This window comes from Lissotriton vulgaris, chromosome 1_2, assembly GCF_964263255.1.
Source record: "Lissotriton vulgaris chromosome 1_2, aLisVul1.2, whole genome shotgun sequence".
NCBI classification, from domain to species: Eukaryota; Metazoa; Chordata; class Amphibia; order Caudata; family Salamandridae; genus Lissotriton; species Lissotriton vulgaris.
The window spans coordinates 294,037,200-294,058,920 of NC_141686.1; the positions used below are offsets into that span (position 1 = coordinate 294,037,200).

Sequence of the window (21,721 nt, forward strand, 5' to 3'; positions counted from 1 at the left end):
GTTAATTCAGAACATTCTTCATGCCCTGGAAGTTCCTTTGCATGGTCGCCATCTTCAGATTTTTTTTTTCATCTTTTCCCAATATGGTTCTTTCTTCCCACCTGTTTGCTTCATCTCCAATTTCTGGGGAGGTGATTGGGTCACATGAAAATCCAGAAAATTCTGGCGCAGCATGAATCCTTTTCTGGATTCACATGCTGCACATTAGATTATGTAGCAGTATCCTGTTCCTTGGGTTGGTAGGGTGGAAATGTGGATGTGTTGTGTTGGCAAACAGGTGCTGTAATACCTACTGCCCCAGCTCTGCCTCAATGTTCATTTGGATATCCACGCAGTTGTGTTTTGTGTATGTTGGTGGTGATAACCAGGTTGCTGCCATGCAGATTTCATCAATAGGTATGTTTGCAAGGAATGCAAGAGTTGTGCCCTTCATCTGTGTTGTGTGCCCTAGGAAGCACAGTTAACGTCTTTCCAGCTCTGGTGTAGCAGGTTTTGCTAGTCTTCACTATCCATTGTGCGTTTGCTTCCTTGGTTACTGGTGATCCCTTGCTTGCCTAAACAAAGGAGAGGAATGACTGGTTTCCTTTATGAAAAAAGTTAGTTTTTTGTAGATAGTACATTAGTGCCTTTCGCATGTCCAGTGTGTGGAGGGCTCGTTCTGCTGGTGTCTGGTTTTTGGAAAAAAGCTGGCAGTTGTATGCTTTGGTTGACATGGAATTGTGATACCTCCTTTGGTAGGAACTGTGGATTTGACCTGGGGACCACTTTGTCCTTATGGATTTGCAGGTATGGCTCTTGTATTGTCAGAGCTCGTAGCTCGCTGACTCTGTGTAGAGATGTGATCGCTATTAAAAAGGCTGTTTTCAGGATTAGAAACTTTAGATCTGCCTAGTGCATAGGTTCAAAAGGCCCTGGCATCAATTGTGTTAGTGCCATGTTTAAGCTCCACATAGGGGCTGGTACTACTCTTGGTGGTGCCACCCTTTTTTAACCTTCCAGGAATCTTAACCACCGGAAGTGTCAAGAGGCGGTTTCCTGATGTACCTTTGGTACAGGCTAATACTGAGGCTAGGAGTACCTTTAGTGGCGCGTAGGTCAGTCCACTGTGCAACAGGTGTGTGAGGTATGTTAGTACCATCTGCCGGTCTGTTCTTGTTTCCATCCTTCTGTTATCTGTGCACCAGTGGATGTATCTGTTCAATTTTCAGTGTAGCATGTTCTTGTGCTTGGTTTTCCTGCCTCCCAAGGGATTTCCATTGTCCTGGAGGTAGTTGTAGGTGACCAAATGCTAGGTATTCAGGAGCCAAGCTGTTAGGCGGAGTGTTGCTGGTTCTGGGTGGTACACTCTTCCGTTTGCATTGTTTGAAGTTCCTCCTCTGCTTTGATTGGGATCCTGCGCCCTTTGGACGTCTCCAGCAGGTCCGAATGCCATATCTGTCTGGCCCATTGTGTGGCTTTGAGAATCAGCATTGTACCAGGTTGTCTGGCCTTGTCCAGTACGGGATCAGGAGAATCAGTGAAAAGGCACGCGCAAATATCCCTGACCAGTTTAGTGACAGGGCATTCCCCTTGGATTGGTGGTGTGGAACTCTGGAGGCAAAGTTGTGGCATTTGGCAAAACATTCAAACCTCTGATCCTCAGGCTTGGTTTGCAGCTGCTCCTGCAGTTCCTGCATCGTGATCGAAGCACCCCTCTGCCAATGGACCCTACTCTCGACCTGCAGCACCACCCCAGTCTACATCATTCCGGACTTGTGCAGCCACTGCTATTCCAGTTTTGAGACCAAGACAAAGTCCTGCTAACAATCTTCCACCACAGCGGGCTGTTTTTCTAGCCCTGGACCCATGCATAATGACCCCAGCCTATCTAGCCTGGCCTGCATCTGCCACAGTGCCTAAGTAGTGGGCCACACACAGGGTGTCCACCTCCCTCTATCCTGGCCTGCAGTACCCCTGGACAATCAAGTACTGGGCCAAGACACAACTGTGTCAATCACCGTTTCTTGCAGCGCCCCTACCCCTCAGGGACTGGGTTCACATACAACTGTGCCATCACTTACTCCTAACCTGCAGCATTCCTGCCCCTCACATACTATGCCTATACACAGCTGTGCCCATCTCCCTCTTCCTGCTTTGCAGCTTTCCTGTTCTCCCAGTACTATGCTCGCCCACAACTGCACTGGTTTCCCTGCATTGTGGCCTACAGCCCACCCTCCTTCCACGCGCTGTGCATACATACAGTTGTGACGCTGCCCCTGTAGCATGGCCTGCAGCATCCTTCCCATCCCAGGACTCACCCACATGCAGCTGTGCCAGTCTTGCCCATCCCATCTTACAGGGTTGCTGCCCTCTCAGTTCTGGACCCATGCACGCCAAAGCCAGTAGTCCTGTACCCTGGCCTGCAGCACTGAAGCTCTTTCACATAGAGTTGGCCAGTGTCCAGCATCCTGCCCTCTTCCAGTGATGAACGCAGTTCCAAGTTTGCCAGTGTCCTCCTATCCAAGCATAGAGCATTGCACTCTCCCAAGTGAGCAGGCACACTGCTGCGTTGGAGCCCTTCTCTCCTGACCTGCAGAAGCCTCTGCTCCTAGCACACAAACCATGTAGGACAGTAACTACAGATATGTTGGAGATGAATCACAGAAGGCCGAAACCCTCTATGAAGCATCTCCAAAATATCTGTAGTTGCGGTCAGAAAATTGTAAATATAGTTACGATATGGTTTGCCTTTTTGTGAAACAGCATCAAGTAAAACTACCACTCACCTTAATGTGTGGAGCTTTAAATAGATTTTTTTTAAAGCGTTTGATTACATTGTTCAATGAAAATTTTTTGTGCATTTGAAATATATGAATAATTTACTAACTGACCTAGACCAATACTTCGAATATCTGAAACACTTTCAGGAGTGTTCCATTATTCCTTGTTTAGTTCATGCCTGGGAACTTGTTCCTCAAGTTCAGACACACACATTGTGGCAAAAGGTGCGCAATAGTGTTCGGAGCTCCGCTGTTGGTTTACTTATCCTGTACTGCTCTAAAGATAGGGATGTGCGACTGCTGGACCACTGGTGCCTCTTTGTATTAGCATCTAGGACAAGGCTTGCTTACCTCTTCGGCTGCACTGTTGCTGTTGCTTATATTCTCGGACGGTGATCGCGGCATGGTCTCCTGATCCGAGGTCTCCATTTCACTAATGGATCTCATCACCGACCATAAGTTGATCCTCTGACGACGGGGAGTTAGGGGCGACACTGGTATTGCCAAGGACGAAGGCTGGCCTGACCCATGCTGGGTTCCACCCAAGTGGCTCATGATCTCCTCTGCATTAGAGTCATCGGAGACATTCCCCGACCCGCACTCCTCTTCCTCCATCCTCTGGACACAGATGCTTGGCTGGGACGCCTCGTCTATCGAGGCCTGTGCCAGCTGCTCAGCCTGGCCACCAGGGGACTCCATGGCCAAGAAACCTAGTTCCACTTCCAAGCCCTCAAGAGGGCGGAAACAGTAAGGAGGAGACTTTTGGGGCTCTTCCTCTTCAGTCTCTTCCGTCTCAGAACTCTCCTCTTCCTCTATGGGGCTGGGCTTCTGATGGTTCATCGGTGCATCCTCCAGCGTGGCACCGTTGCCCTCCGACTGCTCTTGCGTCGTGTGACCTGGGCTGTCCGACTGCTCACATTTCGCCTTCCGCTGCCAGAGATCACTGTGGCGTTGCTTACTGTTGAGAAAGAAATTATGTTTAGTGTAGATCAATTGTGGAAGACTGGACATGCACAGGTAGTGACTGTTTATACTGAGTAAATCTAGGGCCCGAACAGACTGTTACCCTCCCTAGACGAGTTTTCCCTGATGCGGAGTGACCTGGGCATACACCTACTGCCTCCAGGGCCTACACCTACTGCCTCCCCGCCACATGCTAGATACAGAGGGTTCAGAGCCAGCTCAGTCCTCTCCTCAGATATGCGATCACACATGCAGGGGAATTAAATGCCAGCCTACGTACCACTGCTGTCGTAGAGATACAGGGAGTGGAGGGCCTAGTCTTAACCCATCCAGGGGCCTGAAGACACAGCCACAGGATATCTAGGGCTGGCCAGTTGCCCTCCTTTGGTTGAAAGCAAACATAACCCGCCTGGTTTTCTGGTTACTCGTTGGCCCGGATGTCGTACTGATGCATGGAACAAAGGGCCTTGTCTTACCCCCGCCAGTGGCTTCAAATCCCAGATAGGGGTATTTAGGCCGGCTCGGATTCTTCCATGGGTAACGTATGACAGATAGCTGGTAGCCAGAGGTGGCATGTTTCTCTCTTTGGGCATGATGTCATACTGATGCAAGGAGTCTCTCGCCCAGCCTATGCCTCTCTTCAGAATGAACAGCACAGATCTGGTATAGTATGAAAATAAAGAATCCATATGGAACTAATAGCTCAGTGAAGAATCCAAAATGATTAATGGGAGAAGTACAATTGTTTAGTATTGAAAAGAAAAAATAAAGAATATTAAAACCATATATATTTTAGATGTTTAAAAAAAAAAATTAACAATTAAAAAAATGCTAAGGGTGAAGGGAGAGTAAGCCTTATAAATAGGGGATAGGGTGGGTGCTATGGTTAAAGTTAGGTCATGGGTTAGAGGTGGCGTAAGGTAAAGTGTACATTTTCAGGTAAAGGCAAACATCTTATTTCCATCATTTTGGCTTCACCTTCGTCACCCAAGTGAAAAGTAAGTCATGCTGAATTATTTTGTATTCTTCACTGTTGCATTTCTTTGTCATCGCATTCTTTATTTTCAGACAAATAACCGTATAAGTAATCCCGTACCACCTAAATTATCTCACATAATATCACACATATAGAGGCTTTATGAACAGTATATATACATATATATATATATCCTCACGTAGCAGGTGCTCATATTGAGGGAGACCACACACGAGGAAAGGTAAGTTCAGAATTTATTCGACATCTGCCAGCACAGGAATAAAAAGCAGCTCCTCATAGAACAAAGTAAACGCCGGACGCGTTTCGGGAATTCCTCTTCCCTCATCAGCGGCGTAGGATTGAAGAGTCATTGCAAGCGCCAAAACACGCACCTGATTATAATGCCTGCCTGTGCCCATACACCCACTGGGGCTTTAATTTTGGACACTGTCACGGCAGGCGCTGCACCACAAAGCCCAGAAGGCATCACAACTGGCCACGCCCCACAGGCAGGCATTATAATCAGGTGCGCGTTTTGGCGCTTGCAATGACTCTTCAATCCTACGCCGCTGATGAGGGAAAAGGAATTCCCGAAACGCGTCCGGCGTTTCACTTTGTTCTATGAGGAGCTGCTTTTTATTCCTGTGCTGGCAGATGTCGAATAAATTCTGAACTTACCTTTCCTCGTGTGTGGTCTCCCTCAATATGAGCACCTGCTACGTGAGGATTTTAAGCGGCCGGCTCCGGTCGCGAGGTGAGACCCCCAGCAGAAGAGCAGGTCCTGTCCCGACGCCATTGTGTGTTGGAAAAATCGGGCATGAGGAAGTGAGTAGGCTACGTTTGCAGGATGGCGCCTACCCACCAGAAATCGGCATACCAAAGCGGGGCACAGGAGGACAGGCATCTTGCCCATACACCCACTGGGGCTTTAATTTTGGACACTGTCACGGCAGGCGCTGCACCACAAAGCCCAGAAGGCATCACAACTGGCCACGCCCCACAGGCAGGCATTATAATCAGGTGCGCGTTTTGGCGCTTGCAATGACTCTTCAATCCTACGCCGCTGATGAGGGAAAAGGAATTCCCGAAACGCGTCCGGCGTTTCACTTTGTTCTATGAGGAGCTGCTTTTTATTCCTGTGCTGGCAGATGTCGAATAAATTCTGAACTTACCTTTCCTCGTGTGTGGTCTCCCTCAATATGAGCACCTGCTACGTGAGGATATATATATATATATATATATATATATATATATATATATATATATATATATATATACACACACAAACACACACATATATATATATATATATATATACACACACATACATACATGCATGCATATGCATATATATATGGATATACATACACGCGTATATATGCATATACATACATGCATACATATACACATGCACACACCTACATACATACACATGCATACATGTATACATACGCATACATGTACACATACGCATACATGTATACATACATGTATACATACACATACATGTATACATACATGTATACATGCACATACATACATACATGTATACACATACATGCATGCATACACATACATACATGCATACATACACGTGCATTTATACATACACATAAATGTATACATACATATATCCACAGACAACTTAGTTGCAGATACAGATTCAAAACCCTAAGAATGGTGCCACACAGATCCATAGTTCCCTGGCACATTACCTTGCATCCAGAATTCCCTGGTATATTAGGAGCTGCCTCATGAAGCCAGGATTAGGGTTGACGATGGATCTCTTCTCCTTCACGTAGCGCAGAGCTTCTTCCAGACTCCAGCCATATTCTTTCATGGCGTACGCAATCACCGTGGAGCCGGAGCGGCTGACACCCATTTTACAGTGCACCAGGACCCGCGTGTTCTGCTTCCTGTCAATCAGAATGATAAAACACCACAACCTTCTTTCAGTGGATAATACAGTAGCGTAAAATAACCAAAATGCTGTTTAAACAAGACTGCATACCAAAAGAACCACCTTGCCGACTCAGTCCTGTAAATGTCATGCTCTACATTAAAATAACCCCCTGGCGTGGAAATGAAAGTACTTGGGGAGAACAGCTCCGACATGGAGCTAGTCAAGGGAACCAGCAAGGTCCTAAACAACAGTTACCCTCAAAGAGGAGCAGTCCTCCAGCAGGTCCAGGCACTGTACTCTCATTACAATGGTTCCTATGGAGTGGTCCCGATGCAACAGATGTAGGAGGCTGAAGATGCTCCAAAGATCCTGTGGCTGCTTTGCGGTCAAATGGGGTATTCCTGCAGGAATTCCTCAGTCCACAAAGATTTTGAGGGGGGTCCTGGTTGCGGAGTCGACATCCCACGGAGTCCTCTCCATTCTGGCCGAAGATCAGTCACCACTGAACTCCCAGTCGTCCATTGTCACAGTCACAGCGCAATCTTTCTGGGTAGAAAACTCGTTTCAGCGGACACTGGTGTGACTCGGTGCATCCGGGTGTTGGCCCTCGTGTCTGCACGGCGGTGGTGGTAGACGCCTAAAGACTTTGGGCTACTAACTTGCCTCAACAGGCTTCTTCAGCTGCTGTGCCCCTGTGCTGTGAACAGGAGAGCAGTCGGGTAGCCCTTGGAGTCTCTTGGCTTGACTGGGCTCTGGAGACTGCTTCTCCCAGAGCAGGACACGGCATGCAAAGCACCTCTCTTCGCTAGCCACCAGGTGCAGCAGGCGCAGTCTTCGACTGTGCAGCCTCTCCTTGTTGGTTACTCGGTGCAGCAGGGCAGTCCTTCTATTGTACTTCTTCCAAATCGGTTTAGATCTGAGGTCTTGGTGCCAGGGATGCCCCCTTAATGCTTGGATATTGCCCTCAGGGCAGGATGCAGTTGGTAGCCAGTGAGCTAACAGGTTAAGTCCAACCTGGTGACTACTTCCTGCTAAGTGTGGCATCTGGCTATCCCAGGATGCACCATTCTGCTCTCTCACTAGATGTTGAGAGCCCCCTCTCTCGGTGCTCAGACCTCCCTGGCCCACCCCTTGGGTGTGGCTACCTCAGGGTTGCACACCCCTGGGGCAGCTGGTTTGGCAACAGGTTTGCCCTCTCTACCTCCCGTGTCATCCCATCTACCTCAACAATTGGGCAGCCGTCCCCCATGGTGCTACACATCTGCATTTCAAAGGGCGGCTTCACCTTTGAAGTCTGCTTTTTGGGGCAAACACCCAAGTGGCTTTCTGCAGGAGGGAGGGGACACCTCCCTGGCCTGCAATCCCTCATTGTTCTACATCCGGAGAGTTGTTACCACGCTTTTCCAGGAAGGCAGAAAGGTGTCTCGTGGAACAGGCTCCATATGTGCCCAGAAAGGCACAGGGATTTTAAAGATATTAACGTGGAAGCTTGGCTAAAGCTGCACACTGCAACCAGTCCCATTTGTTTCGATTTGCGATCCAAGTGGGGCTTAATGCGAAGGGTTGTTTGATACCTTAGAGTGCCCACGTTGGTTGCACAATTCAGAAATTAGCACAGCTGAGGGGTCAGCGTGTAACTCTATACTAGCCAATTGGCAAGTCTTTCCACCATAAAAACTGTAGTTTTGCATGGTTTACTGTAAGGACATGCAAAGTACATGACCTGTCTGTGTCATATGTTGAACCTGGCTTTTAGGGCTCGGTAGGCCTGCCAGAGAGGTGACTTACAGACATGTCCTGGGGAAGTGGTGGCTTTGTCATTGCTTTCAGCGGCAAAGTCGGGCTAGCAGTACAGGACTGCTCTCCCAGTCTGCAATGGCAGACTGTGGGGCTTGTTTAACTTGGGGGACCTTCAGTGGGGCACAGCCAGGTTACTATTTACTAAGGACTCACAGGTAAGTTAGCTATTTCCAATTGAGCACAGCCAGTTCAACATACACATTAGTGTCCGGGCACTGAGGCTTGGCTATCAGGCCTCCGTACACTCAGAGCAAAAACCAGCAGCATCGGTCGAAAAACGTGGGGATGACCATAGGTATTTGATACAACGTGCGGCAACTGGCTCCTGCTGTCACTGATCCATACTCTCAGCCGGGTCCTCGGGAATAGAGCTGTGACTTGGACCAGTTTACCATCAGTCCCGACTAGTGAACAAATGTTTAGAGGATATTCATTACTGCTGGTCTTAATGTCTCTAGATTGCTGCTATACATAAGGAGATCGTCGACATAGTGATATTCTATAGACTAAATTCATAAACTAGCAAAACTCTGACCCTCTCTGATCTTCCATACCAATGGGTTAAATCGCATTTTCGAATGATGGGGGTGACAGTGGGTATCCGTGTCTTGACCCCTTTCTAAGTCAAAAGTGGCAAAAAGGTCCCCCCTACCCTAACCTTGCCTCACAGCCTTGCGTATAAGGACTTTATATATGCAAAACCACACAAAATCCAATGTGTTCTAAGACCATGAACAAATAATCCCAAAATACGCTATGAAAAGCTTTTTGAGTTCAATAAATAGCAAAGCCATTGGAGCAGGTAACACAATCTAAATGAAGAGCGTTAAAGGCTCATTGTATATAATGTGCCTCGTCTCTCTAAAGGACATAGAGCCGCTCTGGTCCAGATGAATCACATAAGTGATCAACATGGGGACGTATTGCAAATATTTTAGCTACAATTTTAACCTTTATTACAATTAAAGATATCGGACAGTAATAATTCAGTCTTTTTTGGGGCAGGTCATTGGGGGTTCATTTCATAATCTTTAGAATGTGAGCCTCACAAAGTTCCGATATATACGTCCCTTGAATTGACGTCCTCAAACATATTCAATAATGGTTAAGCCAACAAGGAAGCAAGTGCATTTTAAAACTGAATTAGAGACTTACCCGAAGTCATTTGTGCAATAGCATTTGAAGTTTCTTGGGTTGTAATGGGTTCATCAAACTGGTTTGCATCAGAACCCAAACAACGTTGGTGTGTCCACTGAGGACACATCTGTGGCAGACCTTGTGTTGAACATGTGGGATGCTTCCTGTGCAGGGATTCATAACATCAAGCAAACGCATTTGCTATACCCTCAAGGAGAGTATATTTTCATCAGCTCCATTAATCTCTGCATGCAAACCAATGTGTGAGCTTATCTCCCTTGTCTGCCTGTTCTTAGAGCCATCTGAGTTTTATATGCGTGATCCTTGAAAGCTGAATTTTAAGCCGGTGTAGTGAGCGGCTTGATGCAGTGGGACTAGATTGTGTCTCAGCCTCTATGACATCTTCTTCCAATCGATTGTCTGACCCCGCATTATCTCCTTATAGGCCTCCCACACCATCTGTGGTGAATGAATGAATGAATGAATTCGGATTTCTAAAGCGCGGGTAGCTGCCCTGAGTCGTCCAAGCGCTAAGAATATAATCAAACCCTTATTGTCTCAAAATAGAGTGATGTGCGTTTCATCAGAGTCTTGGGCCTCCTGATTGAGCCACCACGGTGTCCGCTTCCATGTATGTGGGTGCATCGAGGGAATACCCTCAATGAAACAAGATCTCCATCAGGGCATAGCCCGAAAGACTTCTGGCGGGAAGAAGCACGGATTTAATTTGGTTCAGATCTTGTTGTGTTTGCCTTTTGTCAGATCTGTTGCTGCTCTAAGGATAATAAGGACAATTTGTAAAATTAACTCCAAGACTGGAAAATTCTTCAATTGACAGGGAGTCATCTGGTAACTACAGCTTCAGTCCAACTCTGCAGTAGAGAGAAATATGGGGTGGAGGTCAGGTGCCTTTCTCTCCAATGTATAAGTGTTACATTGATTATGTGGACAGGAATGTCCATTATATTGTGCACAGTTCTATTATAATTAGGGCTCCTGGTTTTATGGTATATTTATTTTTTTAACATTTCTGTCTGTATTTATCCATATTTATTTTTTGCTCATTTTTTCCGAATTTATACATTTTTATATTGAGCATTCTGTATAAATGAATCAGCAATGGGTATTTTGCCGCATGTATTTAACTGATAAATGTTTACACGCATTTGCATGTCCAAAAGGTTTTAGCAGTATACAGTTCAATAGCATTATCGGAAAACACTTGCATTGTAGAAGAGCAGAAATAATTTCATCTCTGCACTTTATGAAGCGTAATTAGAAAATCTACTCTCTCTTTTCCTCTCTCCTACCTCTCAATCTGCACACCTACTGACCTGGCACTTATAATCGACACTAGAAAAGAAGGCCTATTTTCCGTATTTTTATTTAAAAACAAACAGACAGAAAAACAGGTAATTTTCTGTCTGTAGGTATCTGTAAAAATGGAAAACTGGGAGCCCGCGTCAAGCCTGCATGGTGCAAGCATTGTGCGTGAGTGAGACAGAGTAATGGAGCCTTGTGGGATGTATTTTGGATACCTGAGGCCTGCCTTGTACGGTTGTTTTCCTCTGCAGCAAACTTGTATTGCTGACATTTCTGCAGCTGTGTGGAGGGGACCTAGACACTGAAGGGAGAGAGTGGAGACAAGAAATGTGTCTAGGCCTTTCGCTATCAAGGAGCTGCTGATTGGTCTTCCTGAGAACTGCAGTTTGGTGATTGGTAGGAGCGGTGTGTGGGAACGGCAGACTTCCTTGTGAAAGGTGAGGACGCCTTGAAGTGAAGCCTGCCCGTGTGTCGTTCCCTGATTAACTCCTTTAGTTGGCGAATGACATCCAGGTGCAGAAGCCTCATACCTCTTTGTGTCTCTGTTGTGGGTGACATATCCCGGAGGCTACGCTGCTGTGAGACGCATCACTCTACTAAAAGGCTGTGTCTGGAAAGCAGCCTGGAGAGGATACTTGAAACCTAAAGTACCCCAGACTGAGCCCAACCAGTTCCGAAGCTGCAAACAGTGGATGCATCTCTCGTTGGATTTCTGTGTTTAGAAGCAGAACCTCAAAACCTCACTAGTTGTTGCATTTAAAGGTCTTCTACAGCTAAGGGAAGGAGTGACAACAGTACTCAGACTGCCTGACTGTGCTTCTCAGCGGTGATGGGGCATCACCTGCAGTCTGTATCTTTTGCTGGAGAAGCCGTGGAGCTGTCCTGAAGTGCTAGAAGCCTGCCTGTCTGCAGAAAGAAATGCTAACTAGGCAGGAGGAGTGTCTGTCCACGGAGAGCGGGGTCCATCATACCCCACGTATCTATGGGAGAACTCAGATGGACTAAGGAAAGCGATCTGCGGACACTCGTGTCTGTGGGCCTGAGGTCTCTGCTTGCTGGTTTCAGACAGAAACTACAACAATCACAGCAGCAGCTGCTGAGGCCCAGGCAGGGATGTGAAGACGTGGTCAAGTAATAGGCCTGTGGGTGGCTACATCTCTCCTGAGATTCCAACCTGTGCTTGCACTCACCTTCTGAGAAGTCATTGCCTGTGGGGGCTGAATCTACTTAGAGAAACCAGTCTGTCTGGGGCTGCCTCTACCCAAAGGATCTGGCTTGTGTGTCCGCTTTCATGGCCATGTTTGAGGCTGCAGCTGCCGGCCTTGTACACGGCTTCACTTACTCACAGTGAGAACAGCCAGGCAAGGCAGCATCTGAGACCACCGTCGAGACCCCCAAGTGCGGAGATGTCCATCGGAAATGCTATTTTGGCCGCAATGCTCCAGGACAGCGGACTTTGCGCCTGCCCGGTGCACTGCCAGGGTGTACGTCCCGTGGACATAGTGGGTACATGAATAAAGCCGTCAGCTTGAGTGTCACTCCTTAGGAAAGCGGGTGAGGCATGTGAGGGAGTGACAGAACGAGAGAGACAGACGGGCAGCTGTTCAGAGCCAACATGGGCTGATGCACCAAGTGCGGTAAGACTGTAAACTGAGACGGATCAGTAAACACAGCGCTTAATTATGTTGGGGTGTCAAATGCACCTAAACCATAGTCTCACTAATATATCAGACCCCACGTATGACAAAGACCATGGAGGAAACCAAGCCTGGATCATGGGGGGAGGACTGGGAGTGACCTTGGATAAAGACAGTAGAGGCTGAGCATGTCCACTGAACTCCACATTGCATGGTGTCCAATTGGTGGGTAGTCTTTCATTCTAGTGTGCATTAAAGCAGGTTTCTTTATTACAAGAGAAGCACAGGGCTGGACATTCATTATTTATGTTGTGTGGTCGTTAAGTTCCAGGTACCCCACTCTACCTCCTTGAGAAGCCTACGACTGCTTACGGGTCTGTCTGATCTGTACAACTTGTAGATGATTATTATTACAAGACTGACATTGCAACGTCTTTTCAACAAACACTAAGATGCAGGGAACTTATGGCCCCTTATGACTGAGCTAGTCATGTACTATCAAAATCGTAAACAAGAAGACTTACGCCACAGGACAATCCTCTGCGGACAATATCCGCACTTAAGGACGCCTACTTTTTAACATAAGAACATTAGGACTACTTGCTGCAGTTAATACAACAAAATGACCATCAGTTTCATGTCACAAATTTAACTATGTAGATCCAAAGAAATATCTTGACCTTCGAATATCACTACACTTCCTGATATTGCTTGATGGTTGATCTAGCCTTGAAGAAGTCATTGAGTGATGAAACACGTGTCGGCTGTCTTTTACCGATTCCAATACAAGCTACGCTCAACAGCCATTCGGCTCTTATTCCATTGTGAGTGAATAACTATTCAATGATAAAATAATATGAAGATTTGAAATTGTTCTTGCCGACAGAGATTGGGAGTGCTTTGGTATTTTGTTTTCTCATGTGTACACAGATGTACTTTGTACTACTGTGTTTTATTCAGCCATGGTAGTCGGGTGCATGTATGCCAAGAAAGCACCCAGATGATACTGCATAGACCGCTTCACAACTGTGGCATATTACAAAGGAAGTGCGGTCTGTAGAACCACTACTACCGGTCCTATTTTTTCTCCTATGACTGCTACAAACGAGGGTCAAGTGTTGAAGAAGCTTTACTAGGTCTAATTTTTAGAGCCTTCATAACACCGGCTTCCAGAATATCAGAATCCACCCCACATTTGAGGCCAGGTCACCCCATCTCGGCTAACAGGTCCCCTAAACGGGGACGGACACAGCATGTCTATAACATAGAACCATGCACGGTACATGCCACGTCCCTCCCCCATTTTGCTACAGGGTGCAGCCGCTTCTGTTCTGAAAATTCTACTCAAAAATGTTGATCCTCCACCGACCCTGTTCCAGAGGAGGGCCACTTTTCTAATTGCTGCAGGGTCCACCTGGTCTTAGAAACAGACCGCCTTCCTCATATGTACACAATCGATTAAGTTTCAGATGACCTTTCAGAAACCTTTCATTATTTTGCTTTGCCATAAATGAATTTTTCGGCTCAAGTTTGAGTCATCAACAAGAGTCCAACTATGGGGAATGGGATCTTTAAAAAACCACATACTACATCACATGTAATTGTAAATCCCTTAGAGATGCGAGCACTTGACGCTGCTGTGCTAACACTGCACTATCCAATGCTATCAATCTGATCCTTTCCAGGTAGGGTTACAAAAGGTGCAGTGCTTTGTATCGGCTAGCCGCCACTGTTCATTCTCTCCAAAGTAGGGTGGAAGTTGCAGTGGTCAAAAGTCTGCAGCTGAGGTTGGTGTACAGTTTCTAAGTCCAGTCATTAGGAGAACCACTCAACAGGTATGGTATGAGCGTACTCACCGGGCATTGGAGATGAACCGGTAGGTCTCCTTCCAGTGTGACAGGAGGTCAGTCGCTTCTTCATCGTATACTCGCACGTTTAGGTACTTCAGTGACTCTGGGAAGAAGTTATCAATCTCTCGCGTCACGTTCACTATGTGACTGACCCTGGTCAAAAAAGCAGAGGGTGGGGAGAGGCATGAAATGAGAAGATGTGGGAGAAACGCATAGAAGGCATGCAAGAGAAAAGGAAGATGCAAAGACTGGGAGACAAGAAAGATGAATTGATTGGGTGATTGGGAAAGGAGGAGGATAATTATTTGATGGTGGGTGAAAAGAGGAAGAACCATGATTGACAGGCGACAAGAAGTTGGACCACAACTTGTTGAGAAAATGTGAAACAACCATTGTTGGATGATATGAATGCTGTTTGACTGACTCCGATTGGTTGATGGTATTAGATGATCACCATGATTGACTGGTAGAGGACTGAAGGGAGGCCCTCCTGAGCTTGGCAGAGGATGAGGAGGAGGGTCATGTATTTATTCCATCAGAAACAAGTCTCGGCTACAGACAATCGATCATGACTGCTGGGCGTGTGTCTTCTCATGTCCCTGCCTGCACAGGCATCCTAAATCCTACCAATCCCTCGTCCTACGACTCACACTGGAGATAATTTAGCATCCCTATCTGTGTGCATGTTATTTTAATGGTAGTTGCAGACTCAACCTTCTGTTAACACCTTGCTGGAAATTGAAATAGTCCATGGATCATGACAAGGTCAGCTTGTCATAAGCACAGCTCCACTATGCCTCATGACGAGCTGACCTGGTCATGAGCATGGAAGGGGTTAAACATTCTCACGTTCATTGTAGGTCACTTTATCACATTTCATCCAATAAATTAGAAAATCACCACAGCAAGAGGTGGTGTGACAATTTCAGGCGTGAAAATATGACAGCACTAATCTGTCCTTCTAAGGAGATCAGTAACCTTGTGTCCACACCTGGGAGACGTTCAGCCAGAAAAAGTATCCGGTGACATACCACCCATGCTAAAAAGTTGTGCCCCCCCCCCCAGACAATTGTGTCGCCTTGTTTCTGCATGTAATACATGGTGGTCATATGGTCTGTTTGGACAAGGACCACTTTCCTTTGGACTCTGGTTTGGAAAGCTCGAAGGACAAGCTGTGTAGTCATGAACTCCATCACACATGTGGAGAAGCAGTTCTTGTTGAGACCACACTCCTTGGATAGTGATGTCACCCATGTAAGCTCCCTAACCTGGGGGAGACGCATTTCTTGTGATCGTCACTCATGGCTGAGGGTCGAGAAACAATCCGTCCAGTCACACGTCCTTTACAGTCCACCATTGACATTTGTGGTGAAAACTGAGCTCCCCGCCCCAATCAGATCCTCCCAGTAACCAGTGGCTTGAGGCCATTGTCTGGCAATACATTCCTGTGGGAGATGCTTGTGAAACTTGTATTCAGAACTAGCACAGTATGTGGCTCCACCATTCCCCACAGTTTCATTATCATTCAGAGAACACTATGGGTGGTAAAGATGCTGCTGGTTTAAGCATCCCCTTTCACTGCACTAAGTGAGGCTCCCAGAAAACCCTGGGTTTGCTGTGGACTTCGGGGGGATTTCTGGGATTGACGGTGAACTCTAGCCTAAGAAGGAGCTGCATAGTGTTGCGTATGGGGGAGGCAGAGGCATCACGTTTACCAGCCAGTGGTCCAGATATGGAAACCGATGAAGCAGGCATACGCCTTATTGACACTCCCACAATACAAAACATTTGGTAGAGATTGTTAGAACCCTGAATAGCACCACCTTGAAGTGGTAGCGTGCCTTATACCATAAACCTTACATACTGGTGAGGAGACTTTTGTATGGGGATGTAGTTTTGTTTGCACAGGGTAATGCTGGCACACTTGAAGAGTGCCCCTTTTAGTAATGCAAGCCTTGAAGACCAAGCCTTTTACACAGAGAAAGGCGGCAGGCCTGACATAGACATTCGTAACAGCCTAAGGGGAGTGCGGAAGGTGGATCGCTGTTATCCAATTGAATAGCTTCTTGGCATCTAAAATGGCTGCATCGCAGCACAATTTCAAAGCAGTGTTTTTTAAGTTAGTGCAGACAGTAGTATGGGTGTACTGTTCAGGTCAGACTAGAATTTATACTGATATATTAGCACTTGCTAGGGGCAGCCGACACGGTCTGTAGCCGGACAAGTATACGGTGGTCCCTGCCATGAAATCTGCGCAGAGGTGCATGCCTTTGTGGCCATGTTAGTATGAAAAGATGGGTGGATGATAGATCCTTTTTTTTAAGCTTAATTACCTGCCATAGAAAATAATTGGTAATTATACCAGGGAAAAATAATTAAAGGGTGCGAGTAATAATAAAGGTTATGGGTAAGAGCAATGCTAAGGTACTCATATGAAATACAAGGGTTTGATGTAAAATGAGAAAAAAGCAAACTGATAGGTTAAGGGAGCTCACGAATGGAGGAAAAAGGCTGCTGGTAAAAGGAGAAAAAGAATAGGAAGGGTACATTTAAGTTTTATGAGTAAATATTAAAAGCGAACTTTACATTAAGGGATACGAGAGGGGCACGGGTCTCCACCTTTAAGTTAATTAAATAAACGTTAACAAAGAGAACTCTGAAATGTAACCTGGAGCCCGCTTCCCCAAATAAACAAGATAAATACAAATGTAAAATCAAAAACTGGAGTCAGAAATTATTCACACCAAGAAGCACATGGACCTGGACCAAAAATCATGGGAGAGAGAACCAGCGGCTTCAACCATCACTGGGGGATGAGGACAATCGACAGCACTTTAACTTAAGCCACTGAGCAACTTTTCCTAGGTTGCAGAAAATTGGAATTAATGAGGAGCCTGGCTTCACTTGAGTGGGTCACATAATGAAACGGAATATGCTCTGTAGCGAGAGGGTGAAAAGGTGTACTGTACGAGTCTAAACGTAAAGAATAATATGTGTGCATCCTCCTTTACTCCTGAGCAATGCTCATCCTTCATATGTTACAATCAGACATGGACCAAGCTTCGTAGAGCTTCCAAACACGAAAGTTAAAATGTGGGGCGTGTGGGAGTCGAGAAGATTAAAGAGTAGAGGCGCATCGAGTAACTCACCCATTTTTCTGCAGCTCTTCCAGGTTGGAGGCATTCCACTCCGAACCCTAAGTAGAAGAAACAAAATATAAGGCGTCAAACGTAATCCACAATCTTATGCACTCATGTGACACCACAACTGATGGCAAACTGTGCATAATCAAACCCTAATTCCAAATACCAGATCCATCCGGGTAGGATCACTAAAGTCCCTCTACTTGACCATGTATACCACGCTCAGTAAAACGCGCACTCTGTTCAACAGCGCCCCATCTCACTCCTTAGTACGTCCATCCCCCTCCCATCTGGTTCATCAGGTTATCATATCCTTTGCATGCTTTCGTTCCCTTGAGCTCCATTGCACCTTTGTCTCTAGTACGCCGACTCCTTGCCTTACATTGGTCATTCAAGCACTCCTGGAGTTCCTACAAAGGTTACAATTGTAGTGGATCCTAGAGCGGGCCTACATTCCCTGTAGCATGAACGGGCCAATATATGTAACACGTTGACTTTCAGAAAGTAACTCCGCTCTCCATTTTAATCCTACTCAATTCCCCGGAGCATGCTTCTATCACTCCCTACATCACAACTACACCGAGCTGCAGTCCAACGTTCCGCTGGGATTCCCAGTGGCCACATCGAATTCTTTGGCGGCCGCACTGATCTCCAGGGCATGGCTTCTCTGAGCTTCTCCCAGCCCACTTGTGTTCACAATGATAACCCCATCATGCATTTAGTCTGGCACCAGACAAGTCCCAAGTAGCAGCAAGACTCTCCGCAGACCACCGGCATCTTTTCGGGAAGAGGAGGATCACCAGGGCTGCCAAGCATGTGGTGGGTTCCAAAGGGCACACATCTACAAGCCACAGCTCTACGTGTTCAGCCACCAATGCTCAACAGTTCAGAGGCCCTGTCACTCACGAGGACTGCCACTGATTGGCTGGGACGCGGAGGAGCGCCCCTGGGCCCCTCCTCTGTATGGAGCTTTCCCGCGCTTTCTGAGCTTCAGGATGCAGCCCAGACTTGTATTTCTGCATGCAGCTGCTGGCTAGAAGCCTCGACTTCTCCAGAGCCGAAGCAGGAGGAGCTGCCTTTCGACCATGCATTACAACACGTACCAGGTAGAGGTAGTCGAATATCCGCGACGGACGATCCATCTGGGCAAGGATCATCAGCATCTCATTGTCGATGAACTCCTTGTACTCCTTGAGGTTGTAGTTCAAGCGACGCTCCAGTTCGTTGCGGATCTGCAGGGCGGACGTGGGAGAGAGTTAGGAATGAGTTCAATGTAACAGGGGAATGAGGAGAGCGTGAGGTGGAAAAGAGACAGGAGGAGAGGACAGTGGAAAAAGGGAAGTGTGGGGAAAGGAAGAGGAAACAGAGGAAGGGTATAGAGAATAGGAAATGGCTATGAACAGCCTGCATTTGAAAAGAGCCTTAGAGGAGAAAGGCATGAATGGAGGGGTGAGGAAGGAAACAAACTGAGTGCAAGGTATTAACTTGGGAAGGAAATAAGGCAGATACGTGTGAAAGAGGTCTGTAGAGGAAGGTGAAAAGAGAAGGTGGTGAATGAAGAGCAGAGAGAAGAGGTGAAGGGGATAAATAGAGGAGAAGCAGGAAGAAAGCAAGGGAAGAAGGAAGAAAGCAAGGGAAGAATGAAGAGAAATTGAGACTAGAGATGGGGGTTGAAAGAGGAAGGAAGTGTGGAAGAAGGCAAGAAAACCAAGGAAATTGAATAGCTTTACAGACTTCGAGCTTACAGAGATAATTACTGCCTGGATTGTTAGCAAATGAGGCAAATGGCTGTCCCTCCTCATCATTACATATCATCCTCCACTTCCTTGTGCATACTCATCTTGCTTAAACACCCTCCTACCTCATTGCCTCTTTCCTACCATGGGATTACCCCGCCCACCACCAGCGCCTACCTCAGCCCTCCGCCTGCAGAGCTCCTTGTACTCAGAGCACTATTTCGGAGTCCTGCTGTGGAGCACTGATCTCGTGTGTCCCTGCCCTGCTTCGAGCAGCTCTGTTCGGTATGGAGTAAGGAGAGGATTGATGGGTGAAGGGCTCACTGATGAACAGATGACAGGCCAGGGGGGTGATAAAAACATGCAACTTTACATGTTCCCTTCTCGAACCACATCACAAAACCCAGTGATCATGCAGTGCGGTCATGCCTGTTTCTCGGTCTATGAAGACCCAGCTCAGCGCTGCAGTGTGACACAACCTGCTCAGTGCACACACGTGTTGCAAGACGAATGACACAACCTGCTGAGTGCGCACACGTGTTGCAAGACGAATGACACAACCTGCTGAGTGCGCACACGTGTTGCAAGACGAATGACAACCTGCTGAGTGCGCACACGTGTTGCAAGACGAACGACACAACCTGCTGAGTGCGCACACGTGTTGCAAGACGAATGACAACCTGCTGAGTGCGCACACGTGTTGCAAGACGAATGACACAACCTGCTGAGTGCGCACACGTGTTGTAAGACGAATGACACAACCTGCTGAGTGCGCACACGTGTTGCAAGACGAATGACACAACCTGCTGAGTGCACACACGTGTTGCAAGACGAATGACACAACCTGCTGAGTGCGCACAAGTGTTGCAAGACGACTGACAACCTGCTGAGTGCGCACACGTGTTGCAAGACGAATGACACAACCTGCTGAGTGCACACACGTGTTGCAAGACGAACGACACAACCTGCTGAGTGCGCACACGTGTTGCAAGACGAATGACACAACCTGCTGAGTGCGCGCACGTGTTTCAAGACGAATGACACAACCTACTCAGTGCGCACACGTGTTGCAAGACGAATGACACAACCTGCTGAGTGCGCACACGTGTTGCAAGACGAATGACACAACCTGCTGAGTGCACACACGTGTTGCAAGACGAATGACACAACCTGCTGAGTGCGCACAAGTGTTGCAAGACGACTGACAACCTGCTGAGTGCGCACACGTGTTGCAAGACGAATGACACAACCTGCTGAGTGCACACACGTGTTGCAAGACGAATGACACAACCTGCTGAGTGCGCACACGTGTTGCAAGATGAATGACACAACCTGCTGAGTGCGCACACGTGTTGCAAGATGAATGACACAACCTGCTGAGTGCGCACACGTGTTGCAAGATGAATGACACAACCTGCTGAGTGGGCGCACGTGTTGCAAGACGAATGACACAACCTGCTGAGTGCGCGCACGTGTTGCAAGATGAATGACACAACCTGCTGAGTGCACACACATGTTGCAAGACGAATGACACAACCTGCTGAGTGCGCACACGTGTTGCAAGACGAATGACACAACCTGCTCAGTGCACGCACGTGTTGCAAGACGAATGACACAACCTGCTGAGTGCGCACACGTGTTGCAAGACGAATGACACAACCTGCTGAGTGCACACACATGTTGCAAGACGAATGACACAACCTGCTGAGTGCGCACACGTGTTGCAAGACGAATGACACAACCTGCTCAGTGCACGCACGTGTTGCAAGACGAATGACACAACCTGCTCAGTGCACGCACGTGTTGCAAGACGAATGACACAACCTGCTGAGTGCGCACACGTGTTGCAAGACGAATGACACAACCTGCTCAGTGCACGCACGTGTTGCAAGACGAATGACACAACCTGCTCAGTGCACGCACGTGTTGCAAGACGAATGACACAACCTGCTCAGTGCACGCACGTGTTGCAAGACGAATGACACAACCTGCTCAGTGGACACGCGTGTTGCAAGACGCAAGAGGCCTTATCTTGCGGTTAGAAGCCCTGAAACAACCTCACCACAGAGGAGTTCATGACTCAGAGAGGAAGAAAATCCCTCTCTCTTGCTGAACTATAACCAGAGACAGTCAAATCTGCCGAAAACACGATCACCTTACTACCTCTACGCCCCCCCCTCCCTTACATTGTTTCAGTTCTCTAAAGGATTTGGACACTTCACTCTTTCCCCGCAGGTTTTTGGCATTTTGTAAAGCACCTTCAATAGCTACCAGAGTTTACAAGTAGGGCTAAGGCCTGCAGAAAGAACAGAGGGATTACTGCAGTCGAAGGGGTGGGATTGCAGTGCAACTGTTAGCAGATTAGCAACACTGCAGGCCATACCTGAGGGAGGCATCCACGTCACAGCTGAGGAGCAGAGATGACGGTTGGGCCTGTATAGTGAGTCTCTGGATGGAAGACCCCCAACAGTGAATGCAGCGCCCAGATAGGACA

General features: G+C 47.3%; 1 protein-coding gene across 1 annotated transcript in view; it reads right to left on the minus strand.

Moving 5' to 3' along the window:
• Positions 1 to 21,721, minus strand: part of SSH3 (slingshot protein phosphatase 3) — a 196,500-nt gene that overhangs the window by 6,850 nt on the left and 167,929 nt on the right. The window contains exons 9-13 of the mRNA XM_086953267.1: positions 18,595 to 18,723; positions 17,498 to 17,544; positions 14,355 to 14,501; positions 6,414 to 6,614; positions 3,111 to 3,717 (exon numbers count right to left, since the gene is read on the minus strand). Of these exons, the coding sequence (XP_086809393.1) occupies positions 3,111 to 3,717; positions 6,414 to 6,614; positions 14,355 to 14,501; positions 17,498 to 17,544; positions 18,595 to 18,723 (1,131 nt within the window). The remainder of the gene's footprint in view (positions 1 to 3,110; positions 3,718 to 6,413; positions 6,615 to 14,354; positions 14,502 to 17,497; positions 17,545 to 18,594; positions 18,724 to 21,721) is intronic.